Source organism: Myotis brandtii, unplaced genomic scaffold, assembly GCF_000412655.1.
Source record: "Myotis brandtii unplaced genomic scaffold, ASM41265v1 scaffold350, whole genome shotgun sequence".
Taxonomy (NCBI): domain Eukaryota; kingdom Metazoa; phylum Chordata; class Mammalia; order Chiroptera; family Vespertilionidae; genus Myotis; species Myotis brandtii.
The window spans coordinates 2,277,667-2,302,353 of NW_005363468.1; the positions used below are offsets into that span (position 1 = coordinate 2,277,667).

General features: G+C 36.7%; 2 protein-coding genes across 5 annotated transcripts in view; both read right to left on the bottom strand.

Annotated features, from left to right (window-relative positions):
- Positions 1–3,535: 3,535 nt before the first annotated feature.
- Positions 3,536–9,165, bottom strand: LOC102254599 (60S ribosomal protein L23). Its single transcript, XM_005871636.2, has 2 exons — positions 9,096–9,165; positions 3,536–4,101 (listed from the first exon to the last, which is right to left on the bottom strand). The coding sequence occupies exons 1-2, from the start codon at positions 9,163–9,165 to the stop codon at positions 3,596–3,598; spliced, it is 576 nt and encodes a 191-aa protein (XP_005871698.1). The 3' UTR covers positions 3,536–3,595.
- Positions 9,166–10,317: 1,152 nt separating this feature from the next.
- The window catches only part of UCHL3 (ubiquitin carboxyl-terminal esterase L3 (ubiquitin thiolesterase)), a 53,359-nt gene continuing 38,989 nt past the window's right edge, over positions 10,318–24,687 (bottom strand). The window contains exons 5-8 of one of the 4 annotated variants that reach the window (XM_014544083.1): positions 21,422–21,613; positions 17,222–17,297; positions 11,523–11,581; positions 10,366–10,588 (exon numbers count right to left, since the gene is read on the bottom strand). In XM_014544083.1, the coding sequence (XP_014399569.1) occupies positions 10,505–10,588; positions 11,523–11,581; positions 17,222–17,297; positions 21,422–21,613 (411 nt within the window). In that variant the 3' untranslated portion in view covers positions 10,366–10,504. Of the gene's footprint in view, positions 10,589–11,522; positions 11,582–17,221; positions 17,298–20,228; positions 20,385–21,421; positions 21,614–24,687 lie in introns of those variants that run through there. The other 3 variants (XM_014544085.1, XR_001363181.1, XM_014544084.1) reach the window with 3 other exon arrangements.

Genomic DNA, 24,687 nt, shown 5'->3' on the forward strand with positions numbered 1-24,687 from the left:
CGCTGGGATTATTCATCCCCAAGAGGTTTTGATCCTGGACGGGAGGAGAAACACGGAGATCAGCAGGCCTTTCTCAGCCTAGAAGGTGAGGTGGGGGGCAGGGGCGAGCCCTACTTCCCTACAAATGTAAGCATGCAGTGTAACTGGACATGGATGTCAGTCACTGGCCAAATCAATGCCCAGCCAGCCCTGGTGGTTGTGTCCTGCCACTCTCTGGCTGTGCTGTGGTGCTATTGGCTGGAAAGGCCGAAGCCATAACCCTAAGCGCACATAGTATACAAAGGGGCGGGCAGGAAGCTGGAAGCCGGAAGCCGGAGCTGACATGGTGTGGCCCGGCAGCACTGCATCAGCCATGGAGAGGGATGGGGAGCAGCTGTTGGCACGACTGGCTTTGGAGTCACCATGAGCCTCAGGACCAAGAGGCAGTGGGGTGGGGGGCACTACCATGGTCGGTGTGTGGTCCTTTACAGCATGCCAGCCGGGCTGAGCGGGGCCTGGGCGGCTTTTCCCTCCTGGAGCCACTCTTCCCAGGGCGGCTGCATCCGGCCGCTTTTTAAAATTCCTTTTTATTGGAAAGCAAGCTCTGGGCTTGTGGTTCCTGGGATCCCTGGGCCATAGCGTGCGCATCCAGGCCTCACTGCGTCCCCTCCCCCTCCTCCTGCGTCAGCCTGGCCTGCGCCCTCTCGCAATCTGTGATCCCTCGGGGATGTACAACTACCAGTTTAGGCCTGATTGTGGGGATCAGGCCTAAACCGGAAGTTAGACATCCCCCAAGGGGATGTAGCAGTGTGCCAAGTGGCAGTCAGCCAGGGAAGAGCCCAAACCTGGGCTGGGCGCCATGCAGCTCACACTCATTCTGGCCGCTCTGCCTTCTGCCACCACTTGGTAGTGCTGCCATGGATCACCAGCCATGAGCCCAGCTTCTGGTTAAGCAGCGCTCCCCTGTGGGAGCACACTGACCACCAGGGGGCAACTCCTGCATTGAGTGTCTGCCCCCTGGTGGTCAGTGCACATCATAGCAAATGGTGGACTGGTCTTTCTGGTCATTCTGCCATAACCGTCGCTGGACTTTTATATATATAGATACCAGAATATGGCCATAAGTGCAGTTATTTTTATCATATTAAATTGAAGAAATATTTAGGCCATTTGCAGTTTTCTTATAAAACACATCAATTTATCAAAAGAACGCATTTTTAAAATTATGAGCAGACTAGGAAGTATCATGCTTTTGTCTCAATGGCAAAAAAATATGAATAATGTAACATCAGCATTAACTCTACACTGTTATCAAATGTGCATACTTCTATGCTGGTGGTGGAAAGGAGGAACTTCTGGATTCAAATATTTAGTATTCAGGGCAGAATTAAGAAAAGTAACTAACACTTAGCCCTAAAGGAAAATTCAAATGTAGTCTTTTGTCATTGTGTACCACTGGTAGTTAAATTCTCAATAGGCAACTTTCCATCAGACAGGTTTTACAACATTCTTTAAGAATAGTCTAATTTACAACCTTTGCATGCATGTACTTTGTCTTTCATGTTTAGGATACAAATAAAGCCTCAAGCAATTTATTTTCATCTTATCCTCCAGAACATGTGTAGGACACAGAGATCTTAACCTTTAAGCTCTTAAAGGATACAATATTGAACATAACTTGAATACCAATTTCGTTTATCTATATATATAAAAGCCTAAGCAACCATTACGAACAGTCACCTGAACGACCGGTTGACTGGCCACTATGACGCACACTGACCATCAGCGGGTAGACACTCAACACAGGAGCTGCTCCCTGGTCATCAGTGCACTCCCACAGCCAACCTCCCACAACTGGCCAACCTCCTGTGGTTCCTCCCCCTGGCTGGCAGGCCCCGATTAGCCCTGATGGGGACTGGGCGAGATGGCCCCTATCAGCCCCCATTGCCGGCCAGGCTGAGGAACCCCACCCGTGCATAAATTCGTGCACCGGGCCTCTAGCATACTGATAAAGGACACAGACAATCAAATGTGTCATCCATATCATTTGGGATTTGTTCTTGATCACGTGAATTTTTATTTTGAGTTATTCAATTTATACACATACCTGTCTTATAGATTAAAATGTTTTTTATATATTTCTAAGCATTTTAAATTATTTTAAGTAATCCATTTTGCAAAATAGCTTTCAGTAGAGGTTATGTAAATGTAATGCCTCTAAACCAAAGATTACCAACCACCTTATCAATTAGAATATAAGATAATGCTCATAATATATATAGCTGTTATTGTCTACATAACCTCCCACAGAATATCTAGGTGTGGAGTGTGGAAATGTCAAACTTGGGACTCTCCCCTATCAATTAGGTGGAAGCAACAAACAGGTTCAGGATCACCATCCTAAACAAAGAAGTCAAGAGAAAGATTTAGAATAACTTTTATTGAAAAACAAAACAAGTAAAAACATAACCGTACACTAAGGCATGGTGTACTTGTCTGATCCACTGATATCATTGACACCAAAAAAATAAATGCCCTTCATGACATGGAGCCTTCAACAACACAATATTTTATGCACTTAAGAGGTCAAAAATTTGAAATCAAAAGAGCAAAGTAAATGATAAAACTCAATTTCTGCGATCTGAAAAATTCAGCATATGCTACACCTAGTTTTTAGTTGTACTGTAATTTTGTTGAAAGCACAAGGGACTTCGTTTTAAGATATTACAGCAGACTTTTATAAGCAAAAAACATTAACTATTGTGCTGCATAATTTTAGTAATTAGCATATATGTGCCACGAGATAAAAAAGGTTGAAAATCGCTGTTCTAGATACTTAACCCTTATCACTTATATTATTTTCAAGTGTTTTATTTCATTCAGAGGATCTTTCATCTTCTTGATGTATTGTCTTTTGAAGCATAAAGTTTTAAAATGAAAAAAATTAACTATTAAGCTATATGTATGTGTGTACAAAGCCTTCTAAGTTAGCTCTAAAAACCATTTAAAATGATGACACAGTTTCCAAAGTGATTTTACTTTAACTTCAGTCAGGGATTTTTTTTTATTTTTTATTTTTTATTGTAGAGAGCACCTGGGAAAGGCCCCTGAGCTGATTGTCGTCTGAATCCAGTGGTGCCTGGCAGAGCCATGCCCTGGAAGCATACCTTGCCAGAGGCAGGTGAGTTGTCAGTCTGACCTTTAGCTCAGGTGCCGGGGGTGGATATTATCTAAATCCAGCCAGGCACCAGGAACAAACACAATTATCCGGGCCCACCCAGAAGTGACTATTACAAAGAAGCCACCACAATGCACATATTTTCTTTATCTTAAACTTTAGTAAAACTTCCTGGTATCTTATTGTATAAAATAAATAAGCTGTATCGGCTCTGGGTCCCTGTCTCTCCATCAGAGGACAGCTGTCCCACCTGGTCCCAGCTTTCCCTACTGTCTTTGTGTCTGTCTCTTTCATTTTCTCAATCCCCCGTTGCCCCTACTCAGGACTCCTGTCCGCTCTCTAGCTGTGCTGGTCGTGGAAAAGAGAGAAATATTTATATTTTATTTTTTCATATCACCAATTTTTAATTGGTTTTTCCTTTACAAATACACCAGAGAATCATGCAATGCTGCCACCAATGGATGCAATCCTGAGCCACAAATCTGCACACTTCTTTGCAACTGGTCCTGTGATGGCAGAACCTTTCATTTCCTCTTCATTGTTTACTATGACCCCCGCATTATCTTCAAAATAAAGAAACACGCCATCTTTTCTCCGGTATGACTTTCGTTGTCGAATTACTACCACTGGATGTACCTCCTTTCTGAGCTCTGGTTTGCCTTTTTTGACTGTGGCCATCACCATGCCACCCACACCGGCAGCAGGAAGTCTGTTCAGTCGTCCCTTGATCCCCTTCACAGAAATAATATACAGATTTTCGGCTCCTGTGTTGTCAGCACAGTTGATCACGGCTCCTACCGGAAGACCCGGGGAAATCCGGAATTTCACCCTGGAGGACCCACCACATCCCTCTCCGGCTGGAAGGAGAGCAAAGCGCCCCAGCTGTCCATGGCCACTGTTCCCGCGAGGCCAGCAGCCACTACACAGCAGATGGAGGAGGATCACTCAGAGCCAAAACCTCACCTCCTCAGTCAGGGATTTAAATAATATACAGAAAATTGGGACTAAAGTTATTTGCCTATTCAAAGTATGAATGTATGTGAGCATGAGTGTACATACATATACACTAGTACATACACATATGTACACATGCACATGTTATTTCCCAGGTAATGTGTGTGTGTGTGTGTGTGTGTGTATGTGTATGTGTATGTGTGTATATATATATAGGCTTTCTCTAAAAGAAATACATTTCTCTAAATAGAAAAGCTTAGGCCCTGGCCAGGTAGCTCAGTTGGTTAGAGCGTTGTCCTGATACACCAAGGTTGTGGGCTTGATCTCCAGTCAGAGCACATACAAGCAGCAATCAAATGTGTAAATAAGTGGAACAACAAATTAATGTTTCTCTCTCTTCCTCTCTGATTTGATTTATAAAATCAATAATTTTTTTAAAAATGTAAAAAGTGATGAAACTCTCTGTGTCCCCACCTGTTGGTGGTGGAAGTGGGCTTCTTGCAATGTAACGAGAAAAGGAATTTTTTGAGACTTGCATGAGAGAATGAGTGATATTTATATACATGGAATTAAATCTCTGAGTTTCCAAGATCCCATGTCTCTCTGTCCTGCCAAGGAAAAAGTCCCATTTCGTCTTTAGCAGAGCTAGGATTAAAGCCATTGCCCAGAGTTTCCATCCCATATTTGCACGGTATGAAAGGTTTAACATGGTGGTGCATGGGCAGGCTATATAGCCATCTCAGACAGTGATTTAAGAAAAATTGAATTTAAGGAAAAGGGGATGGGGGATAGGATGCCCAAAGGGAAGGGCTGAACAGCACAGAGCCAAGGGAACACTGGGTTGATGACAGGAGCTGGAGTTTCAACCTTATATGCAGTCAATGGCGGGAGGCTGAGTTGGTGAGCTTGGTGTGGATGGAATGCAGGTGTGCAATCAGGTGTCTTTAGGACAGTTTAATTCTTTATATGGTCTGATTTCTGGTCTTTGTTCTCCTGTGGTGGGAAGCTACAAATGGTGACTAAGGATCATACTGCCCTATAGTCCTAACACAGTCCTGTCCAGCATCTGGCTAGGTTAGCTTATGTTCCCAGATGCAGTCATTGCATGTGGGGTCCACATGGCCATGGGCCATACATCCTCTAGGGCCACATGACTATGAAGGGTACATAGATGAGAGCATGGAAGCAGGTGCAAAGCCAGAGGAACAAGAGAGAGAGAGAATTCCTTTGTCTAGGGATTATGTATTCCCAAATTTTCATGGGCCCCACCCCTCTAGCCAATGACCTTTGCTCCCAGGTTAGACTGACAGACACGCATTTTCCCTGCATCAGTCCAACTTTACTTTGTATGCACCCATCTTCCCCTTTGTCCAGTCCCTTCCCCTATTGATTTGCAGGGAATGGACCCTTGGTTCCCTGGGGAGAGTGAAATTGCAGCTTCCTAGTGAAGATGCCCAGATGACCATGCTTATAATGTCTGGCCTCCTTTTGCTTCCTATTATTAATATTAATAACTAATTACAATGGCAAGAAAACTATCCCCCTTTAGAATTTTCTTGCAAGTACCGGTATAAGAATCTTTTTTTAAAAATGTTGATTTTTAGAGAAATAGGAAGGAGAAACATAGATGTGAGAGAGAAATATCGATCAGTTGCCTTTCACACGTGCCCCAACCAGAGATCCAACTCATAACCTGGTATGTGCCCTAACGGGGAATCGAACCCACAATCCTTTGATGGGCCTGAGGATGCTCCAACCAACTGAACCACACCAGCAGGGCAAGAATCTTAAGCTTATAGATGCTTTATTTTGGAAGACAATTAATGGCTGAAAATCTCTCTTAAACTGTTTAAACAAGCAGGTTGTATGTCCTATACAACCCAATGATAAAGCTTACCTAATAAGTACTATACACAAATAAATCAGATTTCTTTAAATAATTTTTATACATTAATGATGGTTTCCATTTAAGATATATTAGTTTGAACTTTGGTTTTAATCACAAATGAACATGGAAAATATTAGGGGTTAAATATTGTGGAGTTCATAAATGCTCCTCTGTTTCAATAATATAAAGCAAACCATTACGTCTGGTGAAAGGTGATGTTTAGTCAATTCCCAAAAGTCCACCAAGTGAAAACATTTCAAGTTTCAGTTCCCATTTAAGTTTCATTGCCCCGCATGTATTATGGTCATTAACAGCAATATACAGAAATGAGCCACAACTTGATCACTCTTAGTGTCTCTTTGTAAGTTTCCATACAAATTTAATCTCTTCTATAAGTGCTAAGTTTTAAGAAAGTGATTAAACTAAGTATTGATAGAAATAGAGTTGGAGAAGGACTAAAATTCTAGATATAACCTAAGAAAGGAGAAGCAAAAGAAAATTTTCAAGATTTATATTCCACAAGGGACTGTGCCAGAAGCCAATTCCAGCATGTCATAATTGCAAGAGTTTCATCAAAAGATTGATGGAATTTGGGGACTCAACAAGGGCTGAGTCACATACGTTATTGCCTACTGGGAATGGCTAAAGGCATTTCCCCAAACCTGAAAAGGGATGATTGCTTGCTGCCAGACAGCTCAGGGCATCTTAATCTACATGTTATTGCCTCCTACTGGCCAAACACTTGAACAGCCGTAGGCTAATTCCCCCATTCTGACAATGCCTCTGTATATGAAACCCTACCCTTTGAAGTGTATATCTCTGCCTCGCCTCAGGACAATTTGTGTTAATAAAAAGCATGGGGTCCTGAGATGAGGAGATCTTAGTTTCTTTAGCTAGGCTCCTCTGACCCCCAATGCCTTTCAGAATTATATTTCGACTCTGGACTCTTTAAGTTATGCACAGCCCCTTCTCCAGATTGCTGAACCCTTCTTGATGCTGGAACAAGAACCCCGGCAGGACTGTTATCCTAAAGTGTGTGCAAAAGAATGCTAGTTCTAAATGTTGCTCCATAAAATGTTTAGAAATGATATTCATAAGACACAGAATAATTAAAAAAAAAAACTGAGTTCTGCAATTGTCCCCACTTAATATATCTCCATTTTAAAAAGTAACTTGAACCCAATATTTTCAAAAGGTACTTAATCTCAACCCTTTCTTATCCATTAACAGTGGGCCAAGACAGTATTTTCATATTAAATACTGAGAAACTATGTAAATTCTTAGTGAGATGCCATTAAGGCCCTATTAAGAAATCATATAGTATGAGGCCAAAACCGGTTTGGCTCAGTGGATAGAGCATCGGCCTGCGGACTGAAAGGTCCCAGGTTCGATTCCGGTCAAGGGCATGTACCTGGGTTGTGGGCACATCCCCAGTAGGAGATGTGCAGGAGGCAGCTGATCGATGTTTCTCTCTCATCGATGTTTCTAACTCTCTCTCTCCCTTCCTCTCTGTAAAAAATCAATAAAATATATTTAAAAAAAAAAAAAAAGAAATCATATAGTATGAGAAATCCTGCAGGGCAACAGGTAGAAAACTGCTCAGAAATATTTAAAATATTTAAAATATGCAAGACAGAAATGAATACAAAATGCAAACAATGTAACAAAAGAATATAATACTAGGTGGTTGTTAATTGGCATGACAAAAGCATCAGCTACATAATTTATCGAATTGCTTCAGATTATTTCTCCATTCCTACTGCTATCGCTTCATTCAAGCCCTCTTCACCATAGAAAGTTGGTAAATCTTCCTTAGTCCCAAACTTAGTATGTATGACTCACTCAGGGATCTTACCTAAAATGCAGTAAGATCTTACTGATTTAGTAGGTCTAAGGTGGGGTCTGGAATTCTTCATTTCTAACAAGTTTTCAGGTAATATTGATGCAACCATACTTAGAATAATAACAAAGATCTAATCCATTCTGCAAGCCATGGCCCTATTACTTTTCCTAAAATACCACTTATCTCATGATACTGTCTCAGGAATCTACATTAACTTAGTAGATCCTATATAAACATTTACACTCAATTTTATCAAGAGCTTCATTCTGGACCAATTTAGTCTTTCTCCTAAAAGTTATGATTCTAGCCAACCCAATTCAGCTCTGCTTTTTAAAAACTTTTTTAAGGTAAAATGAATATACAGTGAAGTACAGATTTTAAATGAACAATTAATTCATTGAGTTTCCATACATGTATACACCTGTGTAACCAATACTCTCCCCCAAAATGCTATAGGAAGGACATTGCCATCACACAACCCTGTTTTGACCCAGCTCTGTAAATAACCCTGCCACCTTCCCACTGCCTCCCACCTATCCTTTCATTCTCAACTGAAACCCTTCCTTCTTCAAAACACGCCCCAAATCCACTCATAAACCTCTATCTAAATTACTACTATAACATTTCCCCCTCATCCATGGAGCATATGTTCCAAGACCCCAGTCGATACCTGAAACTGTGGATGACAGCAAATACGTTTTTCCTCTACATACACATCTTTTCACCTATAGGAAGCACTTTATGGGTTCTCTTTGGCATATCTGAATTACCAGCATCACTTCTCTTGCCCTTTGAATACAAGCACTGAGATACCATGATGGTGGAACTGCTGAGAAGGCTAAGTGGCTAATAGGCAAAGTGCAAACAGCGTGGATATGATGAACAAAAAAGGGATGATTCACGGCCCAGGCAGGACAGAGAAGGGCAGTGTGAGTTTTCATCATGCTACTCATAATGGTGCACAATTTAAAACTTATGAATTATTTCTGGAATTTTCCATTTAATATTTTCAGACTGTGTTTGACCATAGCTAATTGAAACTGTGGAAAGCAAAACCCCAGATAAGGAGAACGACTGCACTTTCACGACTTGGCCATCATCTCCAACTGAACAAATGCAGTGGGCTCCTCACAAGTCTCTCTACCTCTATTCTTACCCCATCCCAAAATATTATCCACAGAGTATTTAGTGACCTCCTAAAATTATACATCAAATTAGGTCACTCTCTTGCTTAAAACCCTCCAAGGATTTACATCGCAGCTGTAATATATCCAATGCCTTTTCCTGCATTTCTGTATCACTAAGCCCCTCCTTTTTCTCCATTACTTCCTGTATTCTGATCACATGAATCTTCTTTCTAGTCTTACAACACAGTGACATATTCCCACTTTAGGGATCTGCATTAATTATTACCTCTTCTCTTCCCCCCCACCTTTCTGTTAGTGGCTACTTTTGCTATTCAGAGCTCAACTTCGAAGTTACCTCCTTACAGAAACCTCCCCTGACCACAAAATCTAAAGTAGACACTCAGACTGTCTAACACAAATCTGACTTTAATTTTCTGCATAGCATCTATTGTTAGCATGTATCTTATTAATGTGTTTTATTTATCTCTTCTCACAAAAAACATAAGCCCCATGATGATGGAACTTGTCAACAGTGCTCACAGGTGTAACTCCAGCACCTAGAATGCTGTCCTGATCATTGCAATTAGATGCTCAACAAATGTTTGCTAAATAAATGTTATCACATGATTTACAGAGGGTGTCCCCAAAAGGTGTATGCACACATTGAATGATTATAAAGTCAGTGTTTATTTACAGTTTATTTTCAAAATTTAAAAGAATCTACAGAAATGAGTAATTTTTTTGTCAGTGCCTGTTTTCAAACTGATGACCGTTCTGGTCCAGGCAATGTTGATAATGTGAAATCACAAACATCAAGAATCATTTCATTCGGTATTTGTGTCCTCTCCATTCGTTGACTGTTCCTAGTTTTGTACAGTAAACTTTACCTTTTATATATCCCCATAAAAAAGTCTACTGGGTAAATTTTCTTTGTTCAAAGCTTCACCCATATTTCAATCAGTTAAACCTGAAAAGGAATGAATATGAAGTGAGTTATTAGTTGTTGAAGTATGTATACATTTTTGGGAACACAGGGTGTATACAAAATATATATACATTCTGAATAATTATAAAGGCAGTGTTTGCACTTCAACCGCATTTTCAAACTTCCAATAGCATTTAGGATGAATTTCCTTTGTTCAAAGCTTAGTCTGGCTGAAAAGAAACATCAATTGAGCTATCAGCTGTTAAAAGTGTGCATACATGTTTTTGGGACACCGAATATACACACTATGCAGATGGAAACTGTGTCTGTGTCCCAATACAAAACTTACCATAAAACTTTAAAGAGAATAAGAAGGTTATTGCTAGTCATCAACCAAGCTAAATCCTTCACAGGAAAGAAAGGGAAGAAAAGAAATGCAGCTTTAATTCAGGACAAAGTATATAAAACAGATTAAGTCAAAGTTTAATTCACATAAAGTTTAATCAGTCAAGTTAATGAAAATATCAAAATTTTTGAGACAGTGTATGGCAGCAGAAATGAAATTTTTGTTGCAAATAATACAGTACTTGGTGTTTCCATTATTGACAAACTATGCTGCAGAAAGAGCAATTGCATTGAATCTCAATTCATCAGGGTCACGTTCCATAAACTTCTTGCAAACTTCTATGGCATCCTATGGGGGAAAATATAAATTTTCAGTTTATAAACTTGTGTTTTACTTGCAAATCATAAGTGTTTCATACTTTCCTAGTTTGTACTAATGTTACACTGCACACTTGTTTTTCCAAATGAAGAATAACTAAAAGCACACCAGAAGAACGAACATTTCGTGGCCTAATTAGCTTAGTCCAAAAGTATAAGATACAGTAAGTATTCTTTCTTAAAATGCTTTTAAGAAACTTTTAACTTGACAATTACATTTCATTGATTCTAAGCCACACAATTTGTTCATAAATTTAAAAATCTCTAAAATCAAGATCAAGATACAAATGATATCGTGGATCTAATGAAATATGGGATACAATGTGCAACTCTTTCAAAACTATTCTTGCCTTTTTCTTCTTTTTTAAATCCTCTCCCAAGGATAGATCTCTAAAATCAAGATCAAGATACAAATGATATTGTGGATCTAATGAAATATGGGATACAATGTGCCTTTTTCTTCTTTTTTAAATCCTCTCCCAAGGATATATTTTTATTAATTTTTAGAGAGAGGAAGGGAGAGAGAGAAACATAGATTGGTTGCCTCCCATATGCCCCCAAATGGGGATAGAACCCCCAACCTAGGTATGTGCCCTGACTGGGAATCAAACCTGCAACCTTTTGGTGTATGGAACGACACTCAAACCAAATGAGCCATTCAGCCAGAGCAAAACTATTCTTGCCTTTTTCAAATTTGATACTTGTTCACACAAAGAGCTCTGAAAACTTCTTTATTTGCTATAGGTTAACACTAGTTCAAATTTTTCTTTTTGGATTTTTTCAAGAGAGCAAGGACAAGGAAGTATCCAAATATAGATAAAATGTTATACACGTGAGTTTTAGAGATGTTTCAAAGATAACCAGAACATTAATAACACTTAAAGTGGGCCAAGTTTTACTCTTACCTCTAATAACGTTTCATCACTAGTTTCACCATGGTTAATTGGAAATGGTTTCCGTCCATCTATAAAAAATAGACAAACAGTTGAATGTTTAGCTGTTTGTACAAGATAATGTACTTTCACCTTCCACTTTCCTCCTCTCAGAGTGAGGCAAAAGTTAAATGATTATTTAAAATAATATGTCCTAAAACAAGTATTTTAAATGTACTACCTATGAATATTCTTTAACATTAAAAGTTATTAGATTAAAAGTAAAGTTATTAGAACCTTGCTTACATGTTTGAAAACCTAAATTATCTTCATAAACAGAATTTATTATAAATACATATTGGCTTGATTTAATTTCCTAAAAAGAATATGAAAAGTAAGTCAGTTTTTTAAGTTAGGATCTGTTTTTACCCTCAGAGATATGAAAAAAAAATTATTTCTTCACTTTAAGAGTTAAATCAGAAGGCTTCTAAGAATGACATGTTTACATCAACAAAAGGGAGCCATCCCAAGTTTTATATATTACTACTAATTGTGTACCTCCAAGGTAGTAGTATAGAATAATAATCTAAATAAACTAGGATTACTTTACTGACCAGCAAAAATAACTAACTGCAACTATAGTCACTTGAATAAACTAGTAATTTTTCAATACTATGAAAAAGTCTAGAATTATATAAACTCATGCTACCCAAAGGTAACTGATAACTCTACACAAAGTAGGTTTACAAATGTTCGAATGGAAAATATTACAATAATTAATAAATAATAATACAAGAACAAACTCTGTGTTTTGCATACTTACAACTGTAAATTTACTTTTGCCCCATCCTGTGCATCAAAATTTATCATCTCAGATGTCTTATAAGTGGCACTTCAAGTACAATTCATAAAACACAATCCCTTCTATAACACTATGGTTTCTAAATATAATAAAATTTTTAGTCAATATGTGTATGTAGTAATAGACTTGGACTAATAGATACCACATTTAAAGAAAAAATATAAGCAAAAATTAACCAAACAAAAAAAATATGGTTACTTAAAAATTATTTTTTTCTTAAAAACCATGTGTTCTCTTAATTACCATTTTCTTTTTGATTCCTTTAATCTTTTTGAAAAAAAAAATGTTTTTTCAATTACAGTTGACATTTAATATTATATTACTTTCAGGAGTATAGTACAGTGGTTAGACAATCATATACTTTACAGTACTGCTGCTGCTATTTCCAATACCCACCTGGCACGATACACAGTTATTATAATATTATTGGTTATATTTCTTACTAGAGGCCCAGTGCACGAAATTCGTGTAATGGGTGGGGGGGGCCCTCAGCCCAGCCCACACTCTTTCGCAGTCCGGGAGCCCTTGGGGGATGTCTGACTTCCGGCTTAGGCCCGCTCCCCATGGGCCTAGGCCGGCAGTCGGACATCCTTCTCGAAATCTGGGACCCCTTGCTCCTTACCGCCCGCTGGCTTGCTGCTCCTTAGCACTGCCACACAGGTGGGAGAGGCTCCTGCCACTGCTGCTGTGCTCACCAGCCATGAGCCTGGCTTCTGGCTGAGCGGCACTTCCCCTGTGGGAGTGCACTGACTACCAGGGGGAAGCTCCGGCGTTGAGCGTCTGCCCCCTGGTAGTCAGTGCGCATCATAGCAACTGGTCGTTCTGGTTGTTCTGCCAGAACCGTCGCTTAGGCTTTTATTATATAGATGCTGTACTTTATATTCCTGTTACTATTTTGTAACTGCCAATTGGTACTTCTTAATCCATTCACCTTTTTCACACAGCCCCCAATGCCCTTCCCATCTGGCAACTATCAATTTGTTCTCTGTAAGTACAAATCTGTTTCTGATTTGTTGTTCCATTTATTGTTTTTCTTTTATATTCCACATATAAGTGAAATCACATGGTATTTGTCTTTCTGACTTATTTAACTTAGCATAATACACTCTAGGTCAATCCATGTTAGTGCAAATGGTAAGATTTCATTCTTTTTTATGGCCAAGTAATATTTCATTGTATACATGTACCACGTCTTCTTTATCTAATCGTCTGCTGATGGACACTGAGGTTGCTTCCATAGCTTGGCTATTGTAAATAATGCTGCAATGAACATAAAGAAGCATATACTTTTCATATTAGTATTTTGAATTTAATAGGATAAATACCCAGAAGTGGAATTGTGGGGTCATACTGTAGTTCTATTTTTAATTTTTTTGAGGAACCTCCATACTGTATTCTATAGTATTCCACCAACAGTATATGAGAGTTCCCTTTTCTCTGCATTCTCACTAATACTTGTTTGTTGATTTATTGATAGTTATTCTTTTTAAAAATTTTTTAATTTTATTTTTTAAAATAGACTTTTATGGATTTCAAAGAGGAAGGAAGAGGGAGAGAGAGATAGAAACATCAATGATGAGAGAGAATCATTGATCGGCTGCCTCCTGCACGCCCCTCACTGGGGATTGAGCCCACAACCCGGGCATGTGCCCCCAATCGGAATCGAACCTGGGACCCTTCAGTCCAAAGGCTGACACTCTATCCACTGAGCCAAACTGGCCAGGGCTTGATAGCTATTCTGATAAGTGTGAGGTGATAACTTATTGTGGTTTTAATTTGCATTTCTCTCACGATTAGTGATTTTGAGCATCTTTTCATATGTCTATTGACCATCTGTATGTCCTCTTTGAAGAAGTGTCTGTTCAGGTCCTTTGCCCATTTTTTAATTGGAGTGTTTGTGGGGGTTTTTGTGTTGAGTTGTATGAGTTCTTCATATCTTTTGGATATTAACCCCTTATTGGATGTACCACTGGCGAATATCTTCCATTTGGTAGGCTGTCTTTTCATTTTGTTGATCGTTTCCTTTTCTGTGCAAAAACTTTTTAGTTTGATGTAGTCCCATTTGTGTGTTTTTTCTTTTGTTTCCCTTAACCAATGAGATATACCCAAAATAATATTACTAAGAGCAATGTCAAAGAGTTTACTGCCTATCTTTTCTTCTGGGAGTTTTATGAGTCTTACATTTAAGTCTTTAATCCATTTTGAGTTTATTCTTGTGTATGGTGTTAAGAAAGTGATCTAGTTTCATTTTTTTGCATGTATCTGTCCAGCTTTCCTAACACCATTTATTGAAGAGACTATCTTTACCCCATTATATATTTTTGCCTCCTCTGTCATAAATTGACATAGGTGTGGGTTTATTTCTGGACTCTCTATTCTGTTCTATTGATGTATGCATCTGTTTTCATGCCAGTTCTTAAAAAATGCCATTGGTATTTTGATAAGGATTGCAGTGAGTCTATAGATTGCGTTTGGTAGTATGGACATTTTAAGAATGTTAGTTCTTTCTATATATGAGTGCAATATATGCTTCCATTTATTTGTATCTTCTTCAATGTTTTATAATTTTCCAAGTACAGACCTTTTCCCTCCTTGGTTATTATTTATTCCTAGGTATTGAATTCTTTTTGATGCAATTGTAAAGTGAATTGTTGAACTGGTTAGGGCTCATCTACAATTTTTTATTGAATAACTCAATTCTCCTCTTGCTCAAGATTCCTTGTGAATTTATTAGGAATGTATATCAGGGTTACTGTCAATTTCCCTTGCAACTGTCCATCCACATTTGTCTTATAAGTATCCCCCTGCTCTGATATATCAAAGATTATGACTATTGTTTAGAACTGAAGTTCTTTAAACTCCTTTAAAGATTGCTATCTCCCAAGGGCTCTAATTCTCCATCAGCCATACTGATCATTCTTGCTAAAGAATACCTGAAACAAACAAGGTCTCAGTAGTTCTGCCTTTCTTTTCTGATATTCTTACTTCAAACCAATTTTAAAATACTTTTGTGTTGATCTTGGCATGCTACAAAATAGGACATTCTTCATATGTAGTTTACCTTTGATATATGTTTCTTTCTACTGCTAGCTAACTAGTCAAATTGAGTTTTTTAGACAACTCTTTGCTTCCCATTGATCATAGATTTATTTTTTCTAAGTATCTTTTCAATGTTATTGTTTATTTTATTACTAAGTGTTTCATCCTGAAAGTCACCATTACTTTTTAGTCCCTGGTTATGGATAATATGTATCATTTCTCTGGCCTTTTCTAAATCTACTTCCTTGAAGTCAACAGAATGTGTCTGGTAAAGTCTCAGCACTCTCTTTATTTCCATTTCTACTAGTTATTCTTTATTATTCAGAGTGGAAATAAAGTTTCCAGCAATCAGTCACACAACTGAAATCCCCAATCACTATTATACTTTATCTCTATATAAATTTTATAGACTGACTTAGCAAATATATATGGAATAAATTAGTGAAGCTCTGAGGTCTGTTATATACTCCCATAACAATTTCTTTTCATTTTAGTTTGATTCCTACTGAAATCATTTGACTATAGAAGGCCACCATCAATTTTTACAAATATGTTATTTCCTTTCCTTTTCCCCTTTAATAGAGCACTTTCTTTTTAATAAATTATATAATTTTGTTAGCATATTTCAAACACAAAATCCATCTAAATTTTATGGACCTCATTTGCAGTTGTAATCTGAGTTCTTTCAAAACTCTTTGTCCTTAACTTACATGAATGTCTATCAGCTATGCTGTACACCTGAAACTAGTACAAGAAAAGTGTTGAATGCAAACTGTAATAAAAATTTTAAAAACTCTGTCTTTAAATAAGTTAAGAAAATTAAAAGTGGCAAGTTAATATTGAAAAGTACTTCACTTTTTTGTTTGTTTATTTACCCCCCCCCTCTTTTTTTAACACAAGAAGGTCTCATGGAGAAGAACAAGAAGGACTCATAAGTACTAAAGTACTATAGATCAATTATGAAGGAGTCATAAGAAGTTCTCTATCTAAATGAAACAATTAAAATTATGAAGATTTCCTCCAAATAGTCCCTGAAATAATTACCTATAGTTAAACTTTTTAAAAACTAAGTGCCAAAATACTAAGTAATTAATCATGTGTAGTTTGACATATGCCTTAGAAAGTTGTTGCCAGAAAACAGACTCCTGTAAAGTCTTTTAAAAAGTCAGATGTAGCCCAGCCAGTGTGGCTCAGTGAACCAGGAGGTCATGGTTCGATTCCCAGTCAGGGCACATGCCCAGGTTGTGGGCTCAATCCCTGGTTGGGGGTGTGCAGGAGGCAGCTGATCAATGATTCTCTTTCATCATTGATGTTTCTATCTGTCTCTCTCTCTCCCTGCCTCTCTGAAATCAATAAAAACACATTTTTTTAAAAAGTAAGATGTAATACAAAGGGATAGTACAAAAGCCTGAAAACTAGTAATACTCATTACCAAATATAAAAACTAGACACGAATATTACACTATGTCTTAAAACTAGTTTCAGGATCAAAATGGCTCATGCAGATGTTGATGATATCTATCTCAATAATTTAGTAAAAAGTGCTGGGAGTGATTTACAGGAGTTTCCTATAATGACTTTTACTTTACTGCTTTGCTAAAATGTAAAGGTGGTATGCAAACATTCTTGAATTTTAAGTTGCTTGAACATCAAAGAAAAATTTGATTTTTTCTAGTAAAAAGTCTTAAATGAAAAACTTTCATTATGCCAATTCAATGCTATAAGGCAATTAATTTAAGTAAATAATAAATATCAGCAATCCTGTTTATCATAAATACAGACTTTTTCATTTTCAATTTCTCTCCCCAGAGTAAATTTTTAAAGTTCTTACCTAATTCATAGAGATGCCCATCTACGTGAACTAATGCAATAAAATGAAGATCTACTTTTTCATCTATATTTGGTGCCTGCAATAGGAGGAAACATACATATTACATATGTTTATAGTCAAACAAATCAAGCAAGTACATGTAAACACATACAAGTATCAAATCACATCAGAGAACATTTATCCAAAATAATTAAAGGCTTAACCTTTGATATAGTGGACAATTAGTAAATATGTTTACATTTATAACAACGTGCTCACCCATCAACAAGAAAAATGTCAACTACAAGCACATTTTTCTTAATCTCAACAATCTAAATACCCTAAAGCTTTGTTCACCTTCAAAAGCCCAGCACTTCACACAATGCCTGGTATATAGTAAATGTGCAATGTACACTTTCTGAATGAAATGAATGCATAAAGTGATTTGTCTAATTTTTGAAATTTGAGAAAGAAAATCTTTTACATTTTAATAGCATAAACAGAGTTTTAAAAACTCTCTTTAAGTTTTAAGACTTCAAGAAAGTGAGTTCTCCCCTTAATAACTTGATCCTTGATAATATTACTTTTTTAAAAAATAGAACATAAAGAGTTTTAGGGTAAAATAAGTACCTTTACTCATCCTACATTCAAAAGGTTTCTAAATGAATAGACGCAGGAAAATAACCCAAAAGGTTAAAGGGGGAAAATAAGGATAAGAGCAAATTAAAATACAACTAACTGTAGCCTATAAATTTTTTCTTGCTTTCTTAGTAAACGCTTTGAAATTAAAACTATTTTGGCTTACCAAATTCAATTTTCATGAGCAATATCTGCTACATTTGTTAAACATTCAAGTAACTTATGCAAAGTCAATACATGATTCACTCACACTGTCTTTAATACGCAGTAACTACACAATTAACACAAATATGTGTTAGCTATTTATCAAATCTAAATGGTGTGAAATGAAGTACCATCAGTGTTAAATGCAAGTACACATTTTAGAAACAAAGTTTTCACAAGGCATAAATCAAATTACTTCTCATATTACCTAACATCCTGTAACACAATAGTAGCTTAACTCTAAAATGTGTATTTTTCTTTACTCGTTAGTAATTACGTAATTTTAAGTAGTTGTAATATGAAGTTTTCAGATGCAGAAATTGAAAGATACAGAAGAAACACTATCTTGGATTTACTGAATGCTCTTAAAACATTTACAGATAGAGTGACTCATGTAATCTCACATTATTCTTCAGAAATTAATTTCTTCAAGTTTATGAATGAGAGAACAGCAACAGAAATTGATGTGGCAAACTAGCTCTTCCTAATTTCAACATAGAACTAAAGAATTCCGAAGTTGGTAGCAATCAAAGTCACCTAGGTTACTGTTGTTAATCTCCTCTCTACCACAGCCCGTACTTCTGGTAGACCCTCCAACAACAGGGAACTGTCACTAGAATTTGAAGCAATCCATTCCATCTTTGACCCTCATACTGAAGCTAAAATATGTTTCCCAGTGTTTTCCATCATCTTATAAAAAGTTTAATAGCTCCTGAGCATGATGTTTCTTCAAATAATTAAAGATGGTGACCACGAGTTCCCTTACTTTCCTGGTCAGAGAATCAAATGTATTACTGATTGCTCAATCTAATACTAATGACCAAAAGAGAATTCAAATTTTCAAGGCTAAACCTAGGCAATTCTACAAATGATAAGTTCAATTCTATAAAAAATGCCAGAAAGAATTATTTATCCAACTAGGAAAAGGTCTGGTTTTCTCATTTTAAGATACGATTCTCCAACAGGATATCAAGTATTTTAAATCTTTTGATTTATGTTTTCAAAAATTTTTAAATATTTTAACACCATTTCTTCTAAGCATATTGCATCTTATAGCTTCCATTTTTCGATTTGCCAGTAAATAGAACTGTACTAGAGATAAAAGTAGTATAATTGGAGTCAGAGATATGAACATATATACTCAATCCCTGTAAACACTGATTTTGTTGTCTGTTTTGAAGTTTAAATGAAATGTATTACTTTGTAAATTGTTAAGTGATACTAAACATTCTGTATTATTATAATATTACTACTACATTATCACAAAATGTAAGAAATCACTAAATCTAGTGACTCAAAATTGTGTGTCAGTAATTGCTATGAGCCTTTTCCTTTTGTCTACATGTAATCTGAAAAGTGCAATTATTTATTGCTTAAAAACCTGTAATTATTCATTGCTTAAAAATGATTCCACCCCAAAACAAGAATAAATAAAAAGCAAATTCCAATAAGTTTTTCATTTTTAAAAAAATGACCAACATATAATAAACAAAGGGCAAAAAACAGAAGCTATAGATTTGGATCATTTTTGCCTACATTTATATATATTATTTTTTATAAAGTTCCCTAATTTAGAATAAAATACTTATCTCAAATAATTAAAAAGTAATATAACAAATTGATTAGATAGAAAGTAAATACTAAACAGATATTTCAAATTATAAAAAGGTATGGTTGAAATTTAATTAATAATTGTATGGTACTTAATATATATTAGGCACTGTTCTAAGTCTTTATATGTACTGACCAATTAATTATCACTTAAACCCTGCAAGGTGGGTAATATAATTATACCCATTTTACTCTCAAGAAAACTGAGGCATGGACGCATTAAGTAACATGTTCTAGATCACAAATCCAGGCAGTGTCATTCTGTGTTCTTAACCACTAGGCTATGAAAATATTTATGAAGATATAAAGCAATGGAATTAATATTGAGCAAAGATCAAATTATATAAAAACACATAAACCTGGAAAAAACAAATTTTATGATATGCTCATTTATATTTAGAATAATTTTAAGTACAAAGGAATTTATTCATATTTAGAATCCATTGTGCCTAAGACAGACTTTACAATTAGGGTTTTACTCTGATCATTTAATTCACCTTATATCTCCTACTGTACAAATTGACACAGTAGGGAAACAACAAATATGATAAATGAATAAAATGACAAATACACACTGTGACCCAATGAGGATAATGAAACATAGAGACACCGTAGTTTTGTTGATACTCAGCAAAAATCAAAGGCTCTTTTGATGACCATACTGCTATTTGGAGGAAGCAGATGTTTAAGGAAAAGTGCCAGGACTCCACTTCAGAATTTGAATATAGCTCTAGAAGAGTAAGTAAAGGGAGGAAAGAATGTTTGACACCAATTTTTTTTTAAGCATTAAACATTATGTGTAATCAGACTTCCTCGGGCTTCGAAAGTCATGATGATTTACAGAAGTGTCAAGTTTCTTATAAATGTATGGCATATACCAAATCTCTCAGATATAATATTTCTAGGTAGGTTCAACCAATCCATAGTCATTGCCACTAATAATCTAAAACATCAGAAAGACAAGAGCTATAGTTGCTGAAACCTGAAGTTTATTTCAATTATGAAAATAATTAGAATTCCATCATCAACCTCAACATTTAAGAAAATTAGCAAGATTATAAGAATATATATACATACTTTTAAATAGTTTGCTAATATTATCTACTCAAGAAGGAGAAATCCTAAAATTTGTGGGAAGCCTACATCAATTCACAAGGAAAAAACCTTCGCCTCTTACTTGGAAAGATGTTCTTTAAACTGAATAGGCAGGGAAGACTGGATCAAGATTAAACCAAGTACCTGAGCCACCTCAAGAAAAAATAGCTTAGATGAAATACCCTACACCATGAAGTATTAGATTAAGGATAGAGTAAGTAAAGCACCCCAGAGCATGACAAGAGCCTAAAGTCATGTTCAGAAACATGAAAAAAAAAAAAGTAAGAAATGGTATAGAACTCAGAAGGTACACAGCATTTGTTGACCTGAGTCAACTAAATGAAATCAGAAAGATGAAGGGTAAAAGAATACATATTCACTTTAATGAATGACAGGAACGTAAACATTATCATGAATGTTAATTAACACTCATCAAAAGGCAGGCATTCTTGCATTGGTAGGATATGAAGTGGAAAGATGGATTTCACCAAGGCATTGGTGAAAGTCAAGCTAGACTGCAAAGCATGGAGGTATGCTTGCAATCTTACTGGGAGAGAAAACTAATGGTTGAGTGAACCAAGAGAAAAGCATTTTGAAGACTGAAGAAGTTTAAGGGAAAAAATGGACTGCCCTTGTCACTGGAAGAAGAGATGGTAGATTGACTACACTTACAACAGAATGGAGACCCAAAGATGGTAGGCGTAAGAAGGGTCGCCAGCGACGAAGACGGAGAGATGGACTGGTAGCCTTTGCAGGGTCTACATGGTTACGTTTGACCCAGGGCAGGGATGCATGGTGACACAATGATGAGGCCTTCGTTCTGCAGTGGCTACAATGAGGCTGTGATGAGGATGGCGAGGAGGACTACATAATTAAAAAAGAGAACATTTTACTTAGACCACGTTACTTGGCGATCATTTATTTTTAAAAGCAACGTATGGTCATACTTGTATTTATATGGTCTAGCACTTTTAATCAACCATAATCTAGAAAAAGACCATAAATGAATATTGATTAAAAGCAGGTAAAGTGGAAATATATAACCACGGTATCAGGGTATATGCCATAGGTTCTGTAATGCACATCTAAAATATTTACATATCCTCATATGCATAGCAGACTGGTGGAATTGATTATTCAAATTCTCTAGGAACAAAATACAGGCTGCAATTTAACTGTTTGATCACTCTGATTAATAAAATCTGCCATGAAATTTCCTTTCTTAGTTGGACAAGGCAAATAATACCTCTTTTGTGTGTGTGTGTGTGTGTGTGTGTGTGTGTGTTTTAACCTGCTCCCTTGAGTATATACCTAAGAATTCATCCAGGGACATTTGACTGAATTGAAATAAATAGGGACAGTATTACACGTGTTTCCTAAAGGAGTGAAATATTACTAATCAAAGCCTTCTTTTGGAAAAACAAACAAAAAACACTCAACATCTTATCCAGCTAGATGTTCTGTTATAGATAGTATTTTAGAGAAAGCTTGATAAATGACAGTACAAGTTGAAAGTGGAACAGCAGGCATCAAGGAAGAAAGAACAATCGATTTGAGAGGTTGCCAGCTCTAGTCTCGGTGACTTTGGGTAAGTCATTTCACTTCTTGGAACCTCAATTCCCTTGTTTATAAAGTGAAGCATTTAGTCTTGATGATTTACTACTTTCCTTCCAGCTTTAAAAAAATCTGAGAATTTAAAAATTGTAATTATATGAAATTAAGTAATATAATTTAATACTGTAAAATACTGCAGAGCATCATAAATGACACTTTTTAAATGTATTTTTTAAAAACAACATATGAGAACACTCAGTAACAGGCATACAATGATATTTTATTTCTTTTTTGTCTGTGTTGTTTCTACCTAAAGCAGATTATATTGACATTTCCTGAATATAAATCACTGAATAAAATGAGCAAGAGCTCTTGTCTGGGAAAAAAAAAAAAAAAAAAAAAGCACCCAGCTGGCATGGCTCAGTGGTTGAGCGTCCACCTATGAATTAAGAGGTCACAGTTTGATTCCCATTCAGGGCACATGTCCAGGTGGCAGGCCTGATCCCCAGTGTGGGACTTGCAGGAGGCAGCCAATCAATGGTTCTCTCTCATCATTGATGCTTCTATCTCTCTATCCCTCACCCTTCCTCTCTGAAATCAATAACATATTTTTTAAAAACTTACTAAAATGGAATTATATCAAATTGTTTTTAAAAAAGAAATATACATGAAATATGTAACATACTACCTTCTTACTTCGGCTGACAAGTTAAATGGAAGCAATCATGGCCTAACAATAGTATTAGTTAAAATATGTATCACTTATTTTGTGCCAGACACTCTCTTAAGCACTTTATATGTATTAGTTTATTTAATCTTCCAGTAACCCATAGGCACTATAATTATTCCCATTTTACAAATGAGGAATCAGAGTACATAGAAGTTAATTAACATGTACAGGGCACATTACCAGTACATGGCAGGGCTGGGATTCAAACACAGGAAATCTGGTTCTAGAATCCAATGCTTTCAATCACTGTGGTGTACAGCCTAAGTGGCCAAGAGGAAGATTTTCATACTAAGTTACTAGACCACATTCTAATGAGGGGGTAATCCTCTTAAAATTAGAGATTTTGAGAGTCACCCTTTCATACACCAAATACCATAAAAGACAAATCTGGCTCAAAAGTTATTCATTAAATGAACATGCTTGTGATAACTAACTTTTTATGTTAATCCAAATGAAAACTTTGTAACTGTTACTCCAATAAATAACACCAGTCAGTACATGAAATAAAAAATATTTAAATCAGCATGAAAAAATTAAAAGCACTTATTACTATAATGAGAAGAAGCAATAAGTCCTTGCTTAGTGATAATGGATTTCATTAACCATGACTTAGTCTCTTTAGGAAAATGAAGGGGATTTCCCTGAATACTTTGAGACTCATTCAACTCTGAAAATTCTATGATCCTACTTAGTACTTTAAAAAATATATATGTCTTTATTGATTTTAGAGAGGGAGGAAGGGAGAGGGATAGAGATAGAAACATAGATGAGAGAGAGAGAAATTGATTGGCTGCTTCCCACATGCCCCCTACTGGGGACCAAGCCTGAAACCCCGACTGGGAATCAAACCAGGGACCTCTTGGTTCATAGGTGGACGCTTAACCACTGAGCACGCTGGCCAGGCCTAGTTAGTACATATTTTTACTGATTTCAAAGAGGAAGGGAGGGGAGAGAAACATTAATGATGTGAGAGAATCATTGATCGGCTGCCTCCTGCACAACCCCTACTGGGGATCAAGCCCACAACCCGGGCATGTGCTCTGACTGGGAATCGAAACCTGACTTCCTGGTTCATGGGTTGACACTCAACCACTGACCCACACCAGCTGGGCAGTTGGGCTGTTTTAAAAGCAGCCCAAGGATTTAGATGACCTGCCCAAAGCCATAGAACTAGTGACTGTCAAAGCCAGAGGCAAAACCCATAGCTCCTGGCTCTAATTTCAGTGTTTTCATTACACACAAAACCACCCACCCACTAGCAGTCAAGTAATTTAATTGATTTGGAGGCAAATCTATTACTACTTCTATCTGTAGACCCCAACCACTATTCAAGTCTTTCTATTTTTCAAACTTATAGTTAGTTCAGAAACAAAAAACACCTGGGTCCTAAAAGGCCAAATTATTATTCCTTCACCATTAATGTGCATGTCACTTTGTACATCTACACTAATAAAAAACATGGTAATTAGCGTACGACCACTACCCTTCCCATTGGCTAATCAGTGAGTATATGCAAATTAACTGACAACCAAGATGGCGGCCGGCAGCCATGCACTGAAGCGAGCAGGGAGGCTTGCTTGCTCCAGTGACTGCGGACTCCAACGTTCCCCGCCTAACTTGCCGGCCTCTCAGCTGCAACTCTAAGCAACTATGT

Bases quoted from the DNA above. Each gene is read 5' to 3' on its own strand.
- LOC102254599 (XM_005871636.2), bottom strand. From the start codon at position 9,165: ATGGAGAAAAAGGAGGGGCTTAGTGATACAGAAATGCAGGAAAAGGCA. The intron at 4,102-9,095 runs GTAAATCCTTGG...TTTGGCTCTGAG, and splicing joins GGATATATTACAGCTGCGAT to TGATCCTCCTCCATCTGCTG.